The sequence below is a fragment of the Numenius arquata genome, chromosome 24 (assembly GCF_964106895.1).
Source record: "Numenius arquata chromosome 24, bNumArq3.hap1.1, whole genome shotgun sequence".
Classification (NCBI taxonomy): Eukaryota; Metazoa; Chordata; class Aves; order Charadriiformes; family Scolopacidae; genus Numenius; species Numenius arquata.
In genome coordinates this window covers 3,108,297-3,126,289 of record NC_133599.1, presented here as the reverse complement: position 1 = coordinate 3,126,289, position 17,993 = coordinate 3,108,297, and the positions used below count along the sequence as shown (strand labels likewise).

Below are 17,993 nucleotides of genomic sequence, written 5' to 3'. Positions count from 1 at the left end.
GGTGGAAGCTCCGCCCCTCCCTCCGCGTGGGGATTGCATCAGCCGGCGCGCGCCGCGCGGCAGCGCCCCCTCTGGCGGCGGGGGGGTGGAACCGAGGGGGGAAGCGGGCCCGGGCGGGGGGAAGCGGGTCCCGGCAGCGTTAAACCGGGGCAGGGCGGGCAGGAGCCCCCGAGCCCGCCAGCCAGCGTGGGGCAACGGGGCTGCTCCAGCCGCTGCACGCTCCTGTTAGTGTTAATGATAGAGGCACGGAATGGTTTGGGTTGGGAGAGAGCTTAAAGCACCCCCCCAGTGCCACCCCCTGCCCTGGGCAGGGACACCTCCCACCAGCCCAGGTTGCTCCAAGCCCCCTCCAACCTGGCCTTGAACCCCTCCAGGGATGGGGCAGCCACAGCTTCTCTGGGCAACCTGGGCCAGGCTCTCACCACCCTCACAGCAAAGAAGTTCTTCCCCACATCTCATCTCCATCTCCCCTCTTTCAGTGTCAAACCCTTCCCCCTCCTCCTATGGCTCCCCTCCCTGATCCAGAGTCCCTCCCCAGCTTTCCTGGAGCCCCTTTAGGGACTGGAAGGGGCTCTATGGTCTCCCCGGAGCCTTCTCTTCTCCAGGCTGAACCCCCCCAACTCCCTCAGCCTGTCCTCACAGCAGAGGGGCTCCAGCCCCCCCAGCATCCTTGTGGCCCTGCATTAATCAGCCGTTAATGGGCACGCTTCGTCAGCCCTCGGGGTAAGCATGGCTGAAGGGAGATGGGCTGGAGGGGGTCGGGGTCCCTGCATGTGCCAACAGGATGATGCTTGGGGACAAAGGGAGCCATGTCCCCGTCCCCCCCCCAGGACTCAGCCTCCGGGGCTCTGCAGCGGGCAGATGTGCGGGCAGATGTGCGGGCAGGGCTCACGCCTTGCCCTGTGCGTTTCATCTCCTTTATTTTCATGCCACCGTGTTACAGGCAGGAGGGTCCCGACCACAGGAGGGTGCCAGCTCCAGCAGCCCCAACCGCCGGCGGGGCCAGGCTGCTCACCCCGCTCCCTCCTTCCACCACCTCCCGCTAGGTACAATATTTAAAACTTTTAATATAAAGGTTAAGTTCATTATTCTCGATCCTGAGAAACATTTCGTCCGTTTACGGAGCTCTCGCTGTAAACAAAGCACCACAGGCACCAAGCCCGCACCCCGGCGCAGGCGTCCCCGGCTCTGGGGCCGGATGGCAGATGAGGAGACGGATGTCCCCACCGGCATGGGGACGGGAAGGGTGGCCGGCGGTCCCCTTCCCATGGCGTTGGAGGGTTCAGCCACATGGGACTGGCTCCATGCTCAGCCCCGCCACACCGCTCTCCTTTGGGAGCGAGTTCCCCGGGATGGGAATTGCCCAGATCCAGGTGGGCAGCTCCTGGCTGGAGCGGTACCCGGGGCTCTGTGGGTACACGAACCCCCAGTGAACCTCCGCCACACCTCCCCTCTCCTCTCCACCCCGGTGCATGCTACTCATCATTAAAAAAATTAAAATACAGATATCCCAAAGGAAGAAATACCCCCCCGAAGTGCCCCACCGGTCCTCCCTGCCCCTCCCCCCCCGCATTGCTCCCTTGACACAAGGTAAACTTAAAAAAGAAGATGCCTGCGGCAGCGCCCGTCGGTGCCCGGTCCTTACGGGCACATCCCGGGGCGGGCAGAGCCGTGGCGGCGGTGCCGTGCATCCCCAGCCTCAGCGGTGGGACCTCAGAGGGTGCCGTGGCCACGGGATCCCAAGGCAAACCAGCCCATCTTCTCCTGGGCCAGGTCGAGGTCCCGCAGGCGGATGCCGACCTCCCCAAGGAGGATGTTCTCCCAGAAGCCTTCCTCGCTCAGCACGCTCAGGCGTAGCTCCCGCTGCTGCAGGTCGCCCCTGGGGATCCCGTCATAGACCAGCTAGCAGGGCAGGATAGGGCAGACCATCAGCCATGGTAGCCATGGTCACCATGGTCCCCCTGGGTTCCCTCATCCCCATCTCCACCCCATCTCCATCCCCATCCCCATCTCCACCTCCACCTCCATCCCACATACCATCTCGTTGTAGGTGGGGTTGCAGGTTTTTCGGGCCACTTTGGTTTTCCTCTTGGTGGTTTTTTGGGGGTCAGGCAGCAGGTAGGTCTTGACATAGGGGTCAGGGTCATTGCCATCCTGCAACGGTGGCTGTGGGGCAGAGCGGGGGGCACCCCGTGAGCACACTGGTGGGGCAGAACGCTGCCCCACTGCCACCGGGCGCCGCGCACACCTACCAGCCCCCGGATGTGCATCACCATGATGAAGAGCTTGTTGTTCTTGTAGGAGATGGATAGCTTCACCTCCCCGCCGACCTTCCCCAGGGGCCGAGCCCACGTGGCGTCTGGAGAGGAGGAGAGGAGTGGTGCAGGTGGAACAGAAGCTCCACACCATCGCCCCACGCAGTGCCAGCATTGCCACCAGCCCCACTGCCAGCCCCCCTACCTGCTGGTTTTGGCGTTGGGTTGGTGCCTGCTGCCTTCTCGTCCCGTGGCAGGGGGTGGAAGAAGGTGTAGATGAGGTCACACTGTGGGATGAGGAGGTGACGTTATTGGTGACGGTGGTGACTGTGTTCCCCACCGTTTGGGACTGGTGCACGCTGATGCACTGTGATGGTCCATGCTGAGATGCTTTACGTGGTGCATTGGCCTCCACGCACTTTCCCACCCAAGCCAACCTCACCGGTGTCCCCAGCACCGTCCCCACCTCTCGGGAGGCAGCAGCCCCTCTCGGCCCTGCTGAGACCCCCCCCCATCTCTGTACCTCTGCCACCTCGGGAGCGGCGTGGATGAGGTGCCAGATGTAGCCGTTCAACTCCTCCTTCCGCCTCTCGGCCACCGCTTCTCCCCGCGACCGCCCGATGACGAACCTGCTGGGGAAGCTGCAGCGGGGACAGACACTCAGCAAAGACCAGGGGGTGGTGGGGAGCCCTGGGGGTCTGCCAGGGGGATCTGCAGGGATACCTGGGCAGCAACGAGGAGGGGAAGAGGAGGCGCAGCTTGTTGTGCAGCTCCTGGAACTCCTCAAAGGTGCGCTGCACGAAGACCACCTCGCCCGGGCTCTCCCGCTGCACCTTCACCACGTAGGTCTGCAGAGAGACGGGGGTGTGACACGGGATGGGGATCCCGGGGTGCCCCGAGCCCATATGGGACTGGGGAGGAGAACCTGGACAGAACCACCCGGGTTGTCCCTTTGCCTGTCCCCAACTGTCCCCACTCACGTAGCCCTTGTTGGGGTTGAAGACCCTCTCGTGGCGGCAGAGGAAGACGTCGCGGATCCGGCCGGACGTCTTGATGGTGTGCGTGCGGGGGGCGAAGGAGAGGGTCGGGCGGGCGTCGGAGCCCGTGAACTTCATCTGCGCCAGGTTGTGGATGAAGAAGTTGAGCTTGGTGGCCACACTGCCCAGGCTGGACTCGATCAACCTGCAACGAGGCCACCAGGTGCTCAGCACGGAGCAGCCCCGTCAGCGTGCCAAGCCGGTGGCCGTGCCTCCCTCCACGGGCTCCCTCTATCCTCTTCTGCCCCATCACCCACCCATGTCCTCTACCTGGTAAAGTAGGTGGTGGCATCGGCATCAGAGTCCTGTGGCCTCAGGGCGTCGTAGACGTACTTGAGGTCCTCCAGGTCAGAGAGCTCGGGGATGCCACAGGACAGCATCTGGGAGGCAAGGCAGGGAGTGAGGGCAGGTGGTGGCAGGAGGACCCCTCTGCTGTGCCTGGGGGGGACGGGCATGTGGCCCCCTGGCTCTCACCAGCCCCAGGAGGTTGAGGAAGAGGTGGGTGTGCTTGCGGATGAGGTTGTAGGCTTGGCAGCACAGGTCCACGAAGTCGTGGAAGCGGCTGGAGGGCTTGTCCCCCCCGTTGATGACGTACGCCATGTCCGAGGTGAAGACAAACGGCGCCCGGTCCCTGCACCAGGGAGGGAGGGACACAAAGTGACCATGGCTGGGAGTCACCCACCACCAGGATGAGGAGAGGGGGTTTCACCTGTTAAATCACCCCGGGCAAGAAGGAAGGAGATGCTGGTGGCATTTCTCACCTCTTGATGTTGCCGAACATCTGTGCATGGCCCAGAAACCTGCCGAAGTCGATGTGAAACATGTGGCCGGTGGTCTTCAGCATGATGTTGTCATTGTGGCGGTCGCAGATCCCCAGCACGTAGGTGGCCACGCAGCAGCCAGCGCAGGAGTAGATGAAGTTCTCCACAGCCTGGGAGGAGACAGGGAGGGAGGGATGGAGCTACTAGGTGTAGAGAAAGGCTGGAGACATTGGAAAGTGAGGGGGTCTCATCCCTGGAGAGAGGAGCACGGGGAGCAGGGACCTCGCCAGGCTCCTCCTCACCTTCTCGTACTCGTCCTCCTCAGGGTTGTGTTTCTGCAGCCAGTCTGCCAGCGGCCGGTCTTTGAAGGAGCCCGTCACACCATGCTCCACCTGGATTTTGCGTAGGGTCTCGGCGTTGGGGATCATCTCCACCATACCTGGTAGCCAAGAGAGCAGGGTAAGACCCATCCATCCTGCCCGGGGGGCACCGAGACCCCAGACCCCACTTTGCCACCAACCCAGCCACTCCCCAGGCATCACCATTGAGTGAGAGCCTGCAAAGCCACGTCACTACAGACGGGCTGGTGGGATCAGACCCAAAGGTGGATCACAGCTACTTGCAGCAGCTCCTCTCTAGCCCAGGACCTCCTGTGCTGTCACCAGCCCAAGACATCACAACCTGGGGCCTGATGCCACTGGGGGACACCCCGATGCCAGGTTACCTCGTCCACGGCCAGTGGAGAAGCAGCGGAAGATGACCATGCGCATGTCCAGCCCCTCCTGCACCCAGATCTTGTTCATGATCCGGATCATCTGCAGCGTCAGCATGTCCTGCCGCAGGTCATCGCCACACTGCCAGCCACAGCGGGGGGAAGAGCCATCAGAGCCGGGGGCAAAGCCGAGCCAGCCCCACGCGGGCCGGGGGCAGCCGTGCCAGGGGTTTGGGCATCGCTGGGAGGATGGGCTCACCTTGAAGATGACTCGGATGTTTTCCCCGAGGGGATCAACGTTCTGGAAGGAAAGCTTCAGGGGGACGGCGTTGGAGTTGAAATAGGAGCAGTCCTGCCGTGGGGAGGAATCATAGGATGGTTGGGGTTGGAAGGGACCTTAAAGATCATCGAGTTCCAAACCCCCTGCCATCGGCAGGGACACCTCCCACTAGACCAGCTTACTCAAAGCCCCGTCCAACCTGGTCTTGAACATTACCAGGAAGGTGCAGCCTTGTCAGGGCGAGGTGGGTGCAGGCAAAGGATCCCCCTGAGACCCCCAGCCCTGGTACTCACCCGGGGCACGATCCCCTTCACCAGCAGACTGGGGCTGAGCGGCAGCCGGCACGACCCGTTGGCCTTGAAGAACTGCTTCACGTCCTCCAGCCCCTCACGGAGGATGCCCTGCGGGGTGGGCATGGGATGGGGGGTGCTGAGACACAGCCCGGCACCCCCCTGCACCCCTTCCCACCGACCTGGCACCCACCTGGCGAGCGGAGGGGGTGGCATCCCGCACTTGCTGAGCCAGCTTGGCCAGTGTGTTGACGAGGAGGCACTGCCGGTCAAACTCCTCCCGCAGCCCCTTCCCGCAGCAGCACAGCAGGGCAGCCAGCAGGTACTGGTAACGGATGCTGAACTGGGAGTCCTTGAGGCCATCCTTCAGCAGCCTGCTCGGAGCAGAGGCATCTGGTGGTCAGGAGAGCCCCAGGGTCCCCCCCTCACTGCCACTCCCGGCCACCCCAAACCCACCAGAAAAAGTAGTGGGTGATTTTCAGGTCGCAGATCGCCCGCTTCATGAGGAAGCGCACCAGCGGGCTGTCCAGGTAGCACTCGTACTTCAGGGCCTGGAGGGGGGACAGTTTCGGGGCACAGGGGGACAGGCATGCACCCCGTGCCACGTCCTGGTTTGGCACGCATCCCACGCCACATCCCAGTCCCACCACACACCTGGACCAGCTGCGGCAGGTAGTCCAGCAGCTCGGTGTCGGAGATGGAGTCGATCCACTGCACGGCCGTCCTTCTCACCTCCTGGTCAGGGAACCTGCAGCCGGGACAGGCGTCATGGGGACAGCATCCTCAGCATCCTGTCCCCCACGGATTGCCACCTCTGCCCTCTCCCTGCCTGCACGGGGAGGGCAGCAGTGCCAGAGCACACATCCCCGTGCCACCCGCAGCCCACCGGTGGCTTACGTGGCATGTAGGAGCCCCAGGGCATCCTGGTGGCTCATGTAGGTCCACTGGCTGAGCAGGGCGTAGATGTCGGGCAAGCAGGCCCACTCCCAGCTGGGTGCACTGGCCAGGAGCATGGGCAGGGCGCCGGGCGACGCGTGGCAGTAGTACCGCTTCTCCCACAGCCGCTTGCGGTCAGCGTCCATCAGCCTACGGCAGGCCAGGGGACAAGGACACGGCTCAGGCTCGGGACTCAGGAGGGGATGGCATGATGGGGATGGGGCTGGCAGGTTGGCATCCCTCTGTCCCCATCGCGCAGGGTTGTATGGGGACACCGATAAACCCCTCCCGGCTGCCCCCCGATGAAAAAGATGGAGAGCAGGATGCTGGCTGCATCTCCCCAGCTTGGGGCAAGCTCAGCAGGTCTGTGCGATGCTGCAGGATGCTCCCCCCATCCCCACACTGCCCCGCGTTCCCCAAGGGACAGCCAAGACCTGAGCACAGGGGTGACCGAGCTGCTGCAGGGACGGCCCTGGCTGTCCCCCTGCCCCAGGGACCCCCGAGCTGGCCGTGCACCCCGGGCATTTTGCAAGGAGAGTCAGAGCTGTCCTGCGTTCAGATCCCGGTGCAGCTGCCGACACCTGATCCTCCCGTTTATAGCCAGCGCCAGAGGAATGGGAGCAGCTCGGCCATGCCAGGCTGAGCGAGGGGCCGGGCAGCTGTTCCTGCCGGGGGGGATGTGGCCAGAGAGACCCTCCCCAGAGAGGGGCAGAGAGCAGGAGGACCGACAACAGGCAGCTGCGGGCAGGCAGCTCTGCCAAAAACCAGGCAAAATTATCCCCAGAGGCAGGGTCAGACCCTCAAATAGCCCCTCTGCGCACCAGGGGTATATCAGCAGAGTCCCCCCTTGGCAGGGTGATGCCATCACCCCCTCTCCCCTCACTGCCCCGGGGGGGTTGCTTACCAGTAGAGCGATTTCTTTTGCATCGCCTCCCGCAGCTTGCGCTGATCCTCCTCCCCCAGGCTGCCGAACTCGTACTTGGGGCTGAACTCGGCCGCCGTCGGGCTGGTGAACTTCACCTCGAAGGCAGAGGTGGGGAAGTCGATCTGGGGCAGAGGCAGAGGCTGAGCGGGGTCCACACATGGGGCTCAGGGGGTGTGTGTGTGTCCCCAGGACCCCCCTGCCACCAGGACGTACCTGCAGGATGACGCTGTCAGGCTGGTTGAAGTTGGGGGCACTCGACCTGGCTCTGGAGTTGTCCTGGGTCGCTGGCCACAAGCCCAGGAGCTTTCGCCCGCAGGTCAGGACCCTGGAGGAGAAGAAGGGGTGAGAGCCTGGCACTGGGGGCTGCTCCGCGGAGGCAGGAGGGTGGCACCGCTGCAGCGATGCTGTCCCCAAGGCGCTGGGCACCCTCCTGCCCCACTCTGAGGATGGTGGCGTGGCGGTCCCTCATCATGCCCATCGTGACAGGACACCCCACGTACTGCCTGAAGTTGAAGAGGGGGGTGGTCACCCAGCCCAGGGCCTCGGGGACCCGCCGCTGCTTGTTGGCGTCGGAGGAGCTCCCCGGGGGTGGGATGGGCACGGCGAAGAGCGTGACGCTGAGCAGCGTCTCCCGCGGCAGACGGTTCACCTGGACGGGGAAGCAGATCCTGCAAGAGAGCAGTCAGCACCTCAGCCCTGCCGGGGACGGGCACTGCCAGCACCCCGTGGCACTTGCCAACCCCCCGCCTTGGGATGCCAAGCGTGCCCTGGGAGAGCCCAGCCCAACAGACGCCTTTGCTGCTGGCACTGGGGGTGCCACGTGCCCCCCAGAGGTCCCACATCATGGGCAGACACCCCACGGGAGTCAGTGGGGTTTGTGGCTCGGGTACCCCCATCCTCTCCTGGCACCAAGAAGCCTGGCTGCTCTCTGTCCTGGGAAGGTGACCGCAGGGCAGGGGGGCACACTGACCTCGTCCCGTGGCCCGGGGGGCTGTGTGGGACCCCCAGGGCTGAGGCTCCTCTCCAACGCTCCCGGGGAGCCCAGGGTGGCAGCTACATCCCACCCATGGGTGGTGGGCAGGGGCAGGGGATCGCCCCGCGGAGGGGACCGGCACCACTCCGCTCCCCGCCGGCCGCTCGGCGCCTGTCCTTGGGGGGCACCGGCGCCTTCTAAAATTATCCCGTCCCATCCCCACCTCCCTGGGCCACCGCGAATGCCAGGCGTGGTGAGGGCTTGGCACAGCCTCCCTGCTTGCTCCCGGGGCTATTTTAGGAGCAGATCCCCTTTCCCGGGTGCAAACACGCGGGTCCGGGGAGGGCAGAGCTGGCAGTGGGGACAGTGCTATTCCCGGGGATGACACAAAAGCTTCCGACACCCGAAAACTGGGGAGAGGCACAGAGAGGAGGCACTGGAGCAGGGGAGGAGGAGGAGGAGGAGGAGGAGGAGGAAGGAGGAAATGGCACCGGGCACCCCTGCCCGCCCCACGGCTGCGGTGCTGCCTTACTGCTGGTCCCATATGATGAGGTGGAAGAGGTATTTGTAGACATGGGCTTTCCTGGTGAGCAGGGGGCTGCACAGCTCCTTGCCGCCATGACTGAGGGAGCAGGAGAGGTAGAAATCTTCATAGCTGCAAGGGGAGCAGAGGAAGCCGTGAGTCAGGGGGGGCGAAATGTGCCTGGGGCACCTGGGGGGTTCACCCCACCATGGGGCAAACTCCACCCCAGTGGGGAGGGTGGATGGATGCGCTGCCCCTCCGTGCCTTCCCCAGGGAAGGGGGCTGTGCCGGGGAGGGGGTGAAGAGCTGGAAGCCCCCATCCCCATCACCATATGCCACCGTGCATACCATCACAGGGGGGGCTGCCGGGGGGGCCCTGCCATGTGGCAGGTGCCGAGCGACAATCCGGGGAGGGCTGCGGGGCGCCGGAGGTCAGGGGATGCCGGCATTTCCCAGGCTACCGGCTTTGTTCGGAGCCAGTCACCAGGGGGAATACATTAAGGACAGGACAAAAGCGAGGGGTCCCCGGCGGGGCGGCTGCTGCTGGCGCCGCTGCCTTGCACGCCCTCCCCACGGCGGGCTCCTGCCGCCCGCCCGGACCCCCGCTGTCCCCCCACGTGGGGCCAAAAGCGGGTACAGGCACCGAGGCACCTAACAAAGGATCACGCCGCTGATGTGGGGTGAGGGCAGCCCGGCCCCGCGGCACCAGGGCCATCTGTCACATCCCTGGGGGTGGCGGCGAGCCCAGGAGCGATGCTGCAGCCTTGGGGACTGGTGGGGTTGGGATGGGAGAGCACGGCAGAGCCCGTTCCGCTCGCGTGCCCCCAGAGGCATCAGCTGGCTCCGACCATCCCTCACCGCCCGTTGAGCACCAGCATCCCCATGTTCTTGCCCATGGAGCACCAGCATCCCCATAATCCTGCCCACTGAGCACCAGCATCCCCATAATCCTGCCCACTGAGCACCAGCATCCTCATATTCCTGTCCATCGAGCACCAGCATCCCCATAGTCCTGCCCTTTAGGAGGCTTGGGGTGGGTTAGCTCTTATTCCCTCCACACCTGCTGAATATCTGGGACGGGGACAAACTCCTTAGCCACCCCGGAGAGGGACACAGTGTACTTAACCCAGGTTTGGGCCCCAGGATGGTGGTGGCAGCTGCCCTTACCTGGCAGCCCAGGTGATGGGGATGCGGTGGGTGGCGTAGACGGTGAAGGAGAGCGGGCAGGAGAGCAGACGAGCCTCCTGTGCCACGCCGTGCTCCCGGCTCCCGTGCACGGCCGGCTGGAAGTCGGCGTTGAAGGTGCTGCAGTAGAGCTCAACCAGGTCGAGGATGGCGGCCGTCAGGCTCTCCACGATCCTCTCTGGAGGAGAGGCGGGAGAGGGGTAAGTCGGGGCGGCTGCCGGCCCCACTGTCCCCCCCCGCCGTGTCCCTCTGGGCTGGGGTTGAGATGCTGAAGGGACCCCGGGGCTGGACCCCAGGCAGGTGTCCCCCCCCGGGACATAGCGGGTGAGAGGGAGAGTTTCAGGCTTCCCATTTTGCTGAGTTCATGGGGAGGAACAACAGGCCATCGCCTCCAGAAACCCTCTTTTCTTAACCAGAACAGTTTCAAACACATTTTTGGCCTTAATAATTGAAGGGGGAGGGGTTTGAAGATTAAAAGCACCAAGAACTTGAGCCCAGAAGGGGAGGAGAAGAACAGAAATACCTCGATTTTCCCTCTTGGCCAGAACATTTGGATCCTGTTGAGGAAAAAAAAAGAAAAAAAAAAAAAAAGAAAAAAAGAAAGAAACCACAAGAGCAACATCAGAATCAGCCCCGCGCTGTCGGCGGGGAGCAGCTCGCCAAGCCGGCCGCTTTACGCAACCGGCCCAGGCTCCTCGGCTCCCAGCTATTGAGGAATTTTCCACGTGGTACGGCGGGAGGAAGGAGGGAAAGAAGGCAGATGTGACAACGTGCTTCCCCTCTGAGCACCCCCCGCCTGCGGGTCCCGCAGGGAGCAGCCCGTCGCTCACCTTCTGGATTTTGGGCTGCATGCGGGAGGGACAGGGGGGCATCTGGTTGAGGGCGGCCGTGATCTCCTGGGACTCCACGGCAGCCAGGGCGTTGCAGATGGCCATCACCGACTGGATCACCCTTTCTGCCTTCAGCGGGAAGTCTCCCTGGAGGGCAGAGGAGGGGCTGACGTGGGACCCCCGGGGCAGCCGATGGGGCAGGGGCTGCTCCCTGCACCCCACGTGCTGTGTACAAGGAGGTGCACCAGCCTGTGCCTCAGTTTCCCCTCCTTTCCCTTTCTTTGATGCATCCTTGGAGCCCCATAATGAAAAGGGGGAAAGAGTCTGCACCAAAAAAGGCAAGGTGGTCTCCAAAATGCCCCCTCCATCCCTGCTGCTCACCTCGGCTGCCAGGAAAGCATCCACCTCGTTGTGGAACGTGTCAAAGAGGAGACTCAGGGCCTGCCTGGGGGACAGGGAGCAGAGCTCAGCCCCAGCCGGGTGGGCACCCAGCACTTGGGGGGGTGTCCAGTCCCACCGTGTCCCCACTACCTGCTGATGGTCTGCTTGATGGGTCTCTCCTGCAGGTGGATGTAGTGGTTGAGGGTGGAGGGGCTCTGGTCATCGTTGGCCTGGAGATGGAGAGATGCTGAGCCGTAGCTCGGCCACGCACGGGTGCTCCCGCAGCAGGGAGGGTGGCACGGCCACCCCCACGCTGCTCCCCCCCTGTACCCGGGCACCCACCGTCCGGGCCAGGTCGCTGCGCACCCCTTTCCTCTTCATCAGCTGCAGGCGAATGTCGATGTCGAACTTCCTGCAGTGCTGGATGTACTCGTGGCTGCCCAGCGCGTGTTTGCTGTGGGGGGGGACACACACACACAGCATGCTGAGCCCTCTCCATCCCATGGAGACACCCCAAAATTTCACCCGGGATGCCCCATCCCAACAAGCCCTAGATTACTGAAAGTTTGCAAAATTAGGGAACTGATGTTGAGGGCGAGTATTACTGAAGGTAATCTAATCTTTACTAATAGTGATTAAATTAATTTAGTTGTTTCCTTCACTACTTTAGAATACTGGGACATGTAACTTCTTTATCTGCAGATGCCCAAGAAGTTAAGCGTTCGCTTACATGATTTAGCAACCTTGTATTACGCGCAAGAACAGCAGCAGAGCCTTTAGAATCCGTGTCTCACGATACCGAAAAAAAACCAAAACCAACAGTTGGGGATGATTTTCCTGCCTAGCCCTCCAAAAACAAATACTCAGGACATTTCACGCGGAGCAGTAACACCTTCTCAACCCTGAGCCGTCTCAGCAGCACGGCTGGGGCCAGGCAGGCTCGGCTGGGGCTCGCCCGCAGCCACCTCGCCTGCAAAAACGGACGTTCGTGGCAGCTTGCTCTAGGAAACTCAAAGAATAAGCTATTGTTTTCCCCTCCTTCCCCCCCGCCTCCACCCCGGCGCCCTCCAAAAAGCCGTGTGCAGGCAGCAAAACGCCCAAGGCCACCCCTGCCTGCTCCTGCCTGCCTTCCAAAAGCCAAGGGACAGGAGCTCAGGCGGGTTTAAAGAGCTCCAGAGCCCGGACCGGCTTTGCAGGGAGGGTTTTTGGCACTTCCAGCATCTCCTCTGCCGCGGGAAGATGGGGAAAGAAAAGAGCGGCGACAAAAGGGCTTTATGTCCCAGGGCTTTCTCAAAGGTCCTTTGAGGGCCCCGGGCGATACGGCAGCCCCTGCCTGCATGGGCTCCCCGGGAACCGCTCGCCAGGGACGGGCTGTCCCACTCCGTGCCCAGGATACCATTCCCTGCCAAAAAAGCAGGAGGTTTGTCCCTTTGGGAAATGCCCTCTGAGCTGGCTGGGTCCAGCAGAGTGCTCCCTGGTAGCCTCGAGCCACCCACAGCAGAGGTTTGCTGTATAGAATCATACAATGGTTTGGGTTGGGAGGGAACTTAAAGCCCACCCAGTGCCACCCCCTGCCCTGGGCAGGGACACCTCCCACCACACCAGGTTGCTCCAAGCCCCCTCCAACCTGGCCTTGAACCCCTCCAGGGATGGGGCAGCCACAGCTTCTCTGGGCAACCTGGGCCAGGCTCTCACCACCCTCACAGCAAAGAATTTCTTCCTAATATCTAATATAAATCTCCCCTCTTTCAGTTTAAAACCATTTCTTGTTGTCCTATGGCTCCCCTCCCTGATCCAGAGTCCCTCCCCAGCTTTCCTGGAGCTCCTTTAGGGACTGGAAGGGGCTCTAAAGTCTCCCCCCAGCCTCCCTGCATGGAAGTGCTGCTGTACCCATGGCTAATTAACAGCTTGCACCCCTGCTGGGTGTGAGCACGCGTGCACACACATGCACACACGTGTGCTGGGCTACCCAGCAGCAGGAGGGCTCAGCACCGGTGGGAATAACCCCCTGAGCAGCCATGGCAGGCAGCCCGGGAGCAGGGGCTGGGCTCGGCTCGCCCTCGGCACGGGTGCCACGCAGGCTCTCCCGGGCTCAGGAATTCCCAGCCGCCCCTTTAGGGCCTAAACCGGCAGCTCCTGGAGGCCATGGCAAAGCTCCCGCAGATTTCCCGCGGCAGGGCCAGGCCCGGGGAAGCTCTCCAGCAGCGGGAGCAGGAGCTGGCTCGCTGCACCGAGCCGCCGGGAAGGACGGCGTGTGCCTGTGCATGCCTGGCTGCTGCTGCTTCCCCTGCCGAGAGCTCTCCTGAGCACCCCAAAACCCCTCCGGCAACGCTGCCTTCCTCCGGGAAAAGGCAGGGAGGGCAGGAGGGATCTCTGCGAATCTCAGCCCCCATCATCCATCCTGGCTCTGTGGTGAAAAGAGCCCGTCGTAGCCCTGATGCTCCTGTGCCCCCCACACCCGCTGCTCCCCAATATATTTTATTTACCAAGTAATATTTTCCAACTTTTCTACCTTTTCCTACAATTTAAGCAGCAGGCTGGGAGAAGCTGGGCTCTGCCGCTCCGCTCAGTGACAGGGATGTTATTAATACTCCTCCAAAGAGCTTTTTTGGCAGCTCCCTGCTTTCCAGGCCCTTCTCCCGGCGCACGGGGGTCAGCGTGACGGATACCCCGCCACCGGAGAAAGATGCTCCCAACACGCTGCTTTTGGCCAGAGCATCTCTGCGGCTCGAGAGGCAGGAAAAGGGAGTGGGAGAAGGATCAGCCCTGGCCATCCATCACACCCGGCCGAGCGCGTGAGCCCCGGGATGCCTGGGTTGTGTTGTCACCCCCCTGCCTTCCCCGTCCCCGGCACTCACTTCTGCAGGAACTCCTCCAAGCCGCAGATCTTGAGCACGAAGTCCTCGACGTCGACGGCGTGCAGCTCGTCGTGCGTGTAGCACAGCGCCTGGTAGATGAGCAGGTCCACGGTGGAGGAGCCTGTGGGGAGAGGGAGCAGCATCCTGAGCCCTGGGGACGGTGGGGACTCCCCCCCCCCCCCGCCCCAGATCCACCACCCAAGTGTTGTTGGAGTTTTTTCCCCTGCTTCACATCACCCCCCCTGATTGCTGCAAGGGGGAGACGGGCAAGTGGGGTACTCACAGTCGCAGGTGAAGGTGAGGGGTTCCCGCAGGCTGTCACACATCACTGTCACCTTCAGGCTGACGCCGTGGCCCAGCTGTTCGGGGCTGAGGTTGACGGCGTTCCACACCAAGCCAGTGAGGGAATAGTCCTTGGTGCTGTAGCCGGATCGCAGCCTGCAGAGGCAGGGACAGGTCAGAGTTTTGAGTTTTGCCCCACTACCCAAAAAACGCCCATTTTGGGGCATTTTGCAGGGGGACGCTCCAGCCCTGGCCAGGTACTCACACGTCCAGCATGTGGCAGAACGCAGCCACCTCCTCATCCCGCTCCTCAGAGACTTCGAAGAGCTCGTAGCCATTGGCAAAGGAGTGTGGCCGGGGGGCAACCTATGGGGCAGAGCACCAGCCCATCAGCCAGCTGCAGGGTCCCCGGGGGCTCCAGCCCACCACCTGCCCAGGATGGGGTTTTCCAGATCTCCCTGTTAACGCACTGGGAGCCTTTGCTGGCCCCGGGGGAACAGCAGCTCCACAGCAGCTCGGGGGGGACGTGGTCCAGCACAGGAGGGGTCTGGGCCAGCTGGGCACCAGCCACAGGACACATCACCCACATCTGCACTGACACCTTCCCCATGGCTGGAGGAAGGGAGACCCGAGGTCTCGCTGCCCGCAGCCCACAAAACCGGCCATTTCCAGGTGGTTTCCAAAAGCCCCGGTGGGGACATTCCCCACGGAGATGAGGGATGGGCAGAGATGGACCTGGGGATGCCGTGGGATGGGCAGGGACTGTCCCCAGGCCACCGGGGTGCTGCAGCAGAGCCCTGCCCGTGCCCGGCCCCGCACACCGCTCTCCTGTTGTGGTGCCGGGGCTGGTGGCACCGCCGTGCCAGGCTCCCCCCTGTGCGTGGGGGTCCCCGGGCCTCCATCACTCTTTGGCAGCAAACAATGGCCCCACTGTCAGAGCAATTAACCCAGCCAACAGCTAACGGGAGGCAGAGAAAGGCAGAGAACACAGCAGCCGGTAAAGACAATTTTAATGCTCTTTTATAATTAGTTTCTGGCACCAAGAAAGCTGGGAGTGACTTACGTAGCCCCCGCCGGCGGTCCCCAGCTGCATCCCTCGCTCCCCAGGGAGGGGGAAACCTGCGAGGAGGGTGACTTCTCCGGTTATTTATCTCCTCCTCTTGCCAGAGGTGGGATGAGCCGCACCAGACCCAGGGCTCTGCCTCCAGAATGGGCACCCCGGGGGAGACAGGGGATCCGGCAGCCCCAAGAGAGACCCCCCAGTGCCTCCGTGAGCAGAGGGGAGGTATCCCGCTCACCGCTCACCGGAGGGAAGGAGGGAGCCAGGATAGGAAAGGACGTTGTGAGCTGAACAGGAAAGGGATCGCCCGGCTGTCGGGAGGAGACTCCCGGCTCTTTCCGGAGGATCTTGTGACATTTTGCACGCTGGCGGGGACACGAGCCCGCTGCAAACCACCTGCAGTGTCACCTCCGGAGACCACGGCGCTTGCGTGCCCGGCGCAGCACCTCCAAGGGCACTCAATGTGCCCGTTCCCTCCTGTGGCCACCAGGCTTTGGCTGTGGGGTGTCAGTGATGGCCAGGGTGCCCTCGGAGGCTGCGGGCAGCCCCAGAGGTCTCTGGGCACAAGGGTGCGGAGATGAGGCAGCGCTCGGGGCTGCTGCGAATGGAACATCCCGCCAGAGGATGTTCAGGATGTTCCACTGGATGGGATGGTGGGACTGGGATGATGGGACTGGATGGGATGGATGGCAATGGGATGATGACCAGGTGGGACTTGCCCTTCTGCTTGGCTTCCTGGCTCCGGTTCACCAGCCCTGGAGGGTTTTGGCTGTGACTACATGATCCCACACCCCTCGGGGACACGCACAATCTGGAAAGGTCTTATTGACCCCCAGGGACAGCGTGTCAGGGCACGGATGCCTCCGACCGTGATGCACAAACGAGACTCTGAGGGGCCCCAGGGTTGGGACAAATAAAACCAGCCTGGAGTAAAGGAAAACCAGCAAAGCTGCAGGAGCCCATGGCCCCATTCACATCCTGATGCTGCATTTCCAGCTCTCCCCAGCATCTCGGCTCCATCCCAGCCCTACTTCCAAGGCAGAAAGGCCAGGTTGGACGGGGCTTTGAGCAATCTGGTCTGGTGGGAGGTGTCCCTGCCCAGGGCAGGGGGTGGGACTGGATGGCCTTTAAGGTCCCTTCCAACCCAAACCATTCTGTGATTCTCACCGGGTCGATGGAGATCCTGCGGTTCTTGTTCGGTGCCAGATTCTTGCGGTTGCCGAAGCGGGAGACGTACGTCCGTGGGGGAACTTGGGGGGGCATGGTCTTGCTCCGTGCCACCGGCTTGCCGCTGGATTCCTTCTCGAAGATGCTCCTGCCCTCCTTCCAGCCGCGGGCAGCTTCCCGCAGTACCTCCGACTCGTAGGTGGACTTCAGGTTGAGGCAGGTGATGGCGTCATTGATGCCCCCGTAGTCGGCGATGCCGTAGGGGTCCTCCTCGGAGATGCGGCGGCCGAGCAGCTTGCCGTGAGCCCGCTCGTGGGCCACCGAGAACATGTTGATGTCCCTGGACTGGGGTCCTTTGGAGGACGGGGGGGATCCCTTCCCCGAGCGCTGGCTCCCCTCAGGGGAGCTCCAGAGAGGGTGCCGGGGGGGCAGCGGGGGCGGCGAGAGCTTTTTTGGGGAGCTGCTCCCATCATCGTGGGGCGAGGTGCCGTTGAGCGGCTCCCTGAGGAAGTCCCCCCCGGACCCCTCAAAGATGTACAGGTAGTCCCCGGCCAGGGGTCCCTTCAGCCAGGGCTGGGGGTCTGGATGGGGAGGGCTGGGTCCAGGGGGGGTTCCGGGCACGGGGGGACCCTCGGGCACCACGGGGATGTTGTAGCTGAGTGTGGGGTCGGAGCCGGAGAGGCCACGTGCCGCTTTGATGGTGTCACAGCCGTTCCTCTCGGGGGGGTCATCCCAGGAGATGAGGGGCTGGTCTCCCCGCTGCTTGGCCCGGTTTTCCTCCTTGTCCTGCCGCAGGCGGGAGAGCGCGTCGTACTCCATCTGCAGAGCCTCCGCCAGCGCCAGCTCCTTCCGGCTGATGCCCACCGACTCCAGGGACTTCCAGTGCTCCCCATTGCCCCGCGTGGAGGACATCTCTCCGGGGACCAGGACCTCTTCCCCCCAGGCTCAGGAGAAAGGCATGCTGCACCGCCGGCCACCTGGGCGGAGGGGAAAGGCAAGGGTTAAGGCTGGGCGGGCTACCAGAAGGAAGGTTGGCTAACAAGGGTCTGGCTGGCAGCAGCCAGTGGTCCAGCCCTTCCTCTCTACCATGGAAAAAAGGAAATCATAGCATCATAGAATCGCCGAGGTTGGAAGGGACCTTTCAGATCACCGAGCCCAACCATCAACCTAACCCTGACAAAAACCATCACTAACCACATCTCTAAGCTCTACGTCTACCCGGCTTTTAAGGAAGTAGAGCTAATGCCCGACCCAAAGATGACAAACGGGGTTTCTAACAAAAGGGCATCACAGTAGATAGGTGGTTTTGTTTTTAGACTCTATTCTGCCCAAGAGACTCCAGTAGAAGAGAGAGAAGGATGGATCTCTACAACAGCAGCTGAGAATTAATCCTGAACCTCTAAACTTCAACCTCTTGATTTTCTATGGGTTTGAGACGGGAAATTCTCTAGCCCTGTGTCCAGAGTATGCTGCAGCATTTGCTCCAAACCGGTACTGCCGAATGACTAAAATATGACTGCCAAATTCAAAATGTTTAG

At 62.7% G+C, this 17,993-nt stretch overlaps 1 protein-coding gene across 2 annotated transcripts; it reads right to left on the bottom strand.

Moving 5' to 3' along the window:
• Positions 1-875: 875 nt before the first annotated feature.
• Positions 876-17,367, bottom strand: PIK3C2B (phosphatidylinositol-4-phosphate 3-kinase catalytic subunit type 2 beta). 2 transcript variants are annotated; one of them, XM_074163513.1, is made up of 33 exons: positions 16,456-17,367; positions 14,494-14,594; positions 14,230-14,384; positions 13,947-14,067; positions 11,431-11,542; positions 11,239-11,318; positions 11,089-11,152; positions 10,708-10,854; positions 10,401-10,434; positions 9,860-10,055; positions 8,702-8,824; positions 7,697-7,864; positions 7,410-7,521; positions 7,176-7,318; positions 6,368-6,421; positions 6,233-6,283; positions 5,990-6,083; positions 5,792-5,886; positions 5,529-5,709; positions 5,339-5,446; positions 5,025-5,117; positions 4,778-4,907; positions 4,356-4,492; positions 4,054-4,223; positions 3,767-3,923; positions 3,563-3,672; positions 3,236-3,437; positions 2,979-3,103; positions 2,779-2,896; positions 2,461-2,542; positions 2,253-2,359; positions 2,038-2,166; positions 876-1,902 (listed from the first exon to the last, which is right to left on the bottom strand). In XM_074163513.1, exons 1-33 carry the CDS (start codon positions 17,365-17,367, stop codon positions 1,714-1,716), a joined length of 4,800 nt encoding a protein of 1,599 aa, XP_074019614.1. In that variant the 3' UTR covers positions 876-1,713. The 2 variants fall into 2 exon arrangements, with proteins under 2 accessions (XP_074019614.1, XP_074019613.1); XM_074163512.1 differs by having other exon boundaries at positions 6,233-6,421.
• Positions 17,368-17,993: the final 626 nt, after the last annotated feature.

Bases quoted from the DNA above. Each gene is read 5' to 3' on its own strand.
- PIK3C2B (XM_074163512.1), bottom strand. From the start codon at position 17,367: ATGTCCTCCACGCGGGGCAATGGGGAGCACTGGAAGTCCCTGGAGTCG. The intron at 7,319-7,409 runs GTACGTCCTGGT...CCTCTGCCCCAG, and splicing joins CTGACAGCGTCATCCTGCAG to ATCGACTTCCCCACCTCTGC. The intron at 3,673-3,766 runs GTGAGAGCCAGG...CTTGCCTCCCAG, and splicing joins TCCTCAACCTCCTGGGGCTG to ATGCTGTCCTGTGGCATCCC.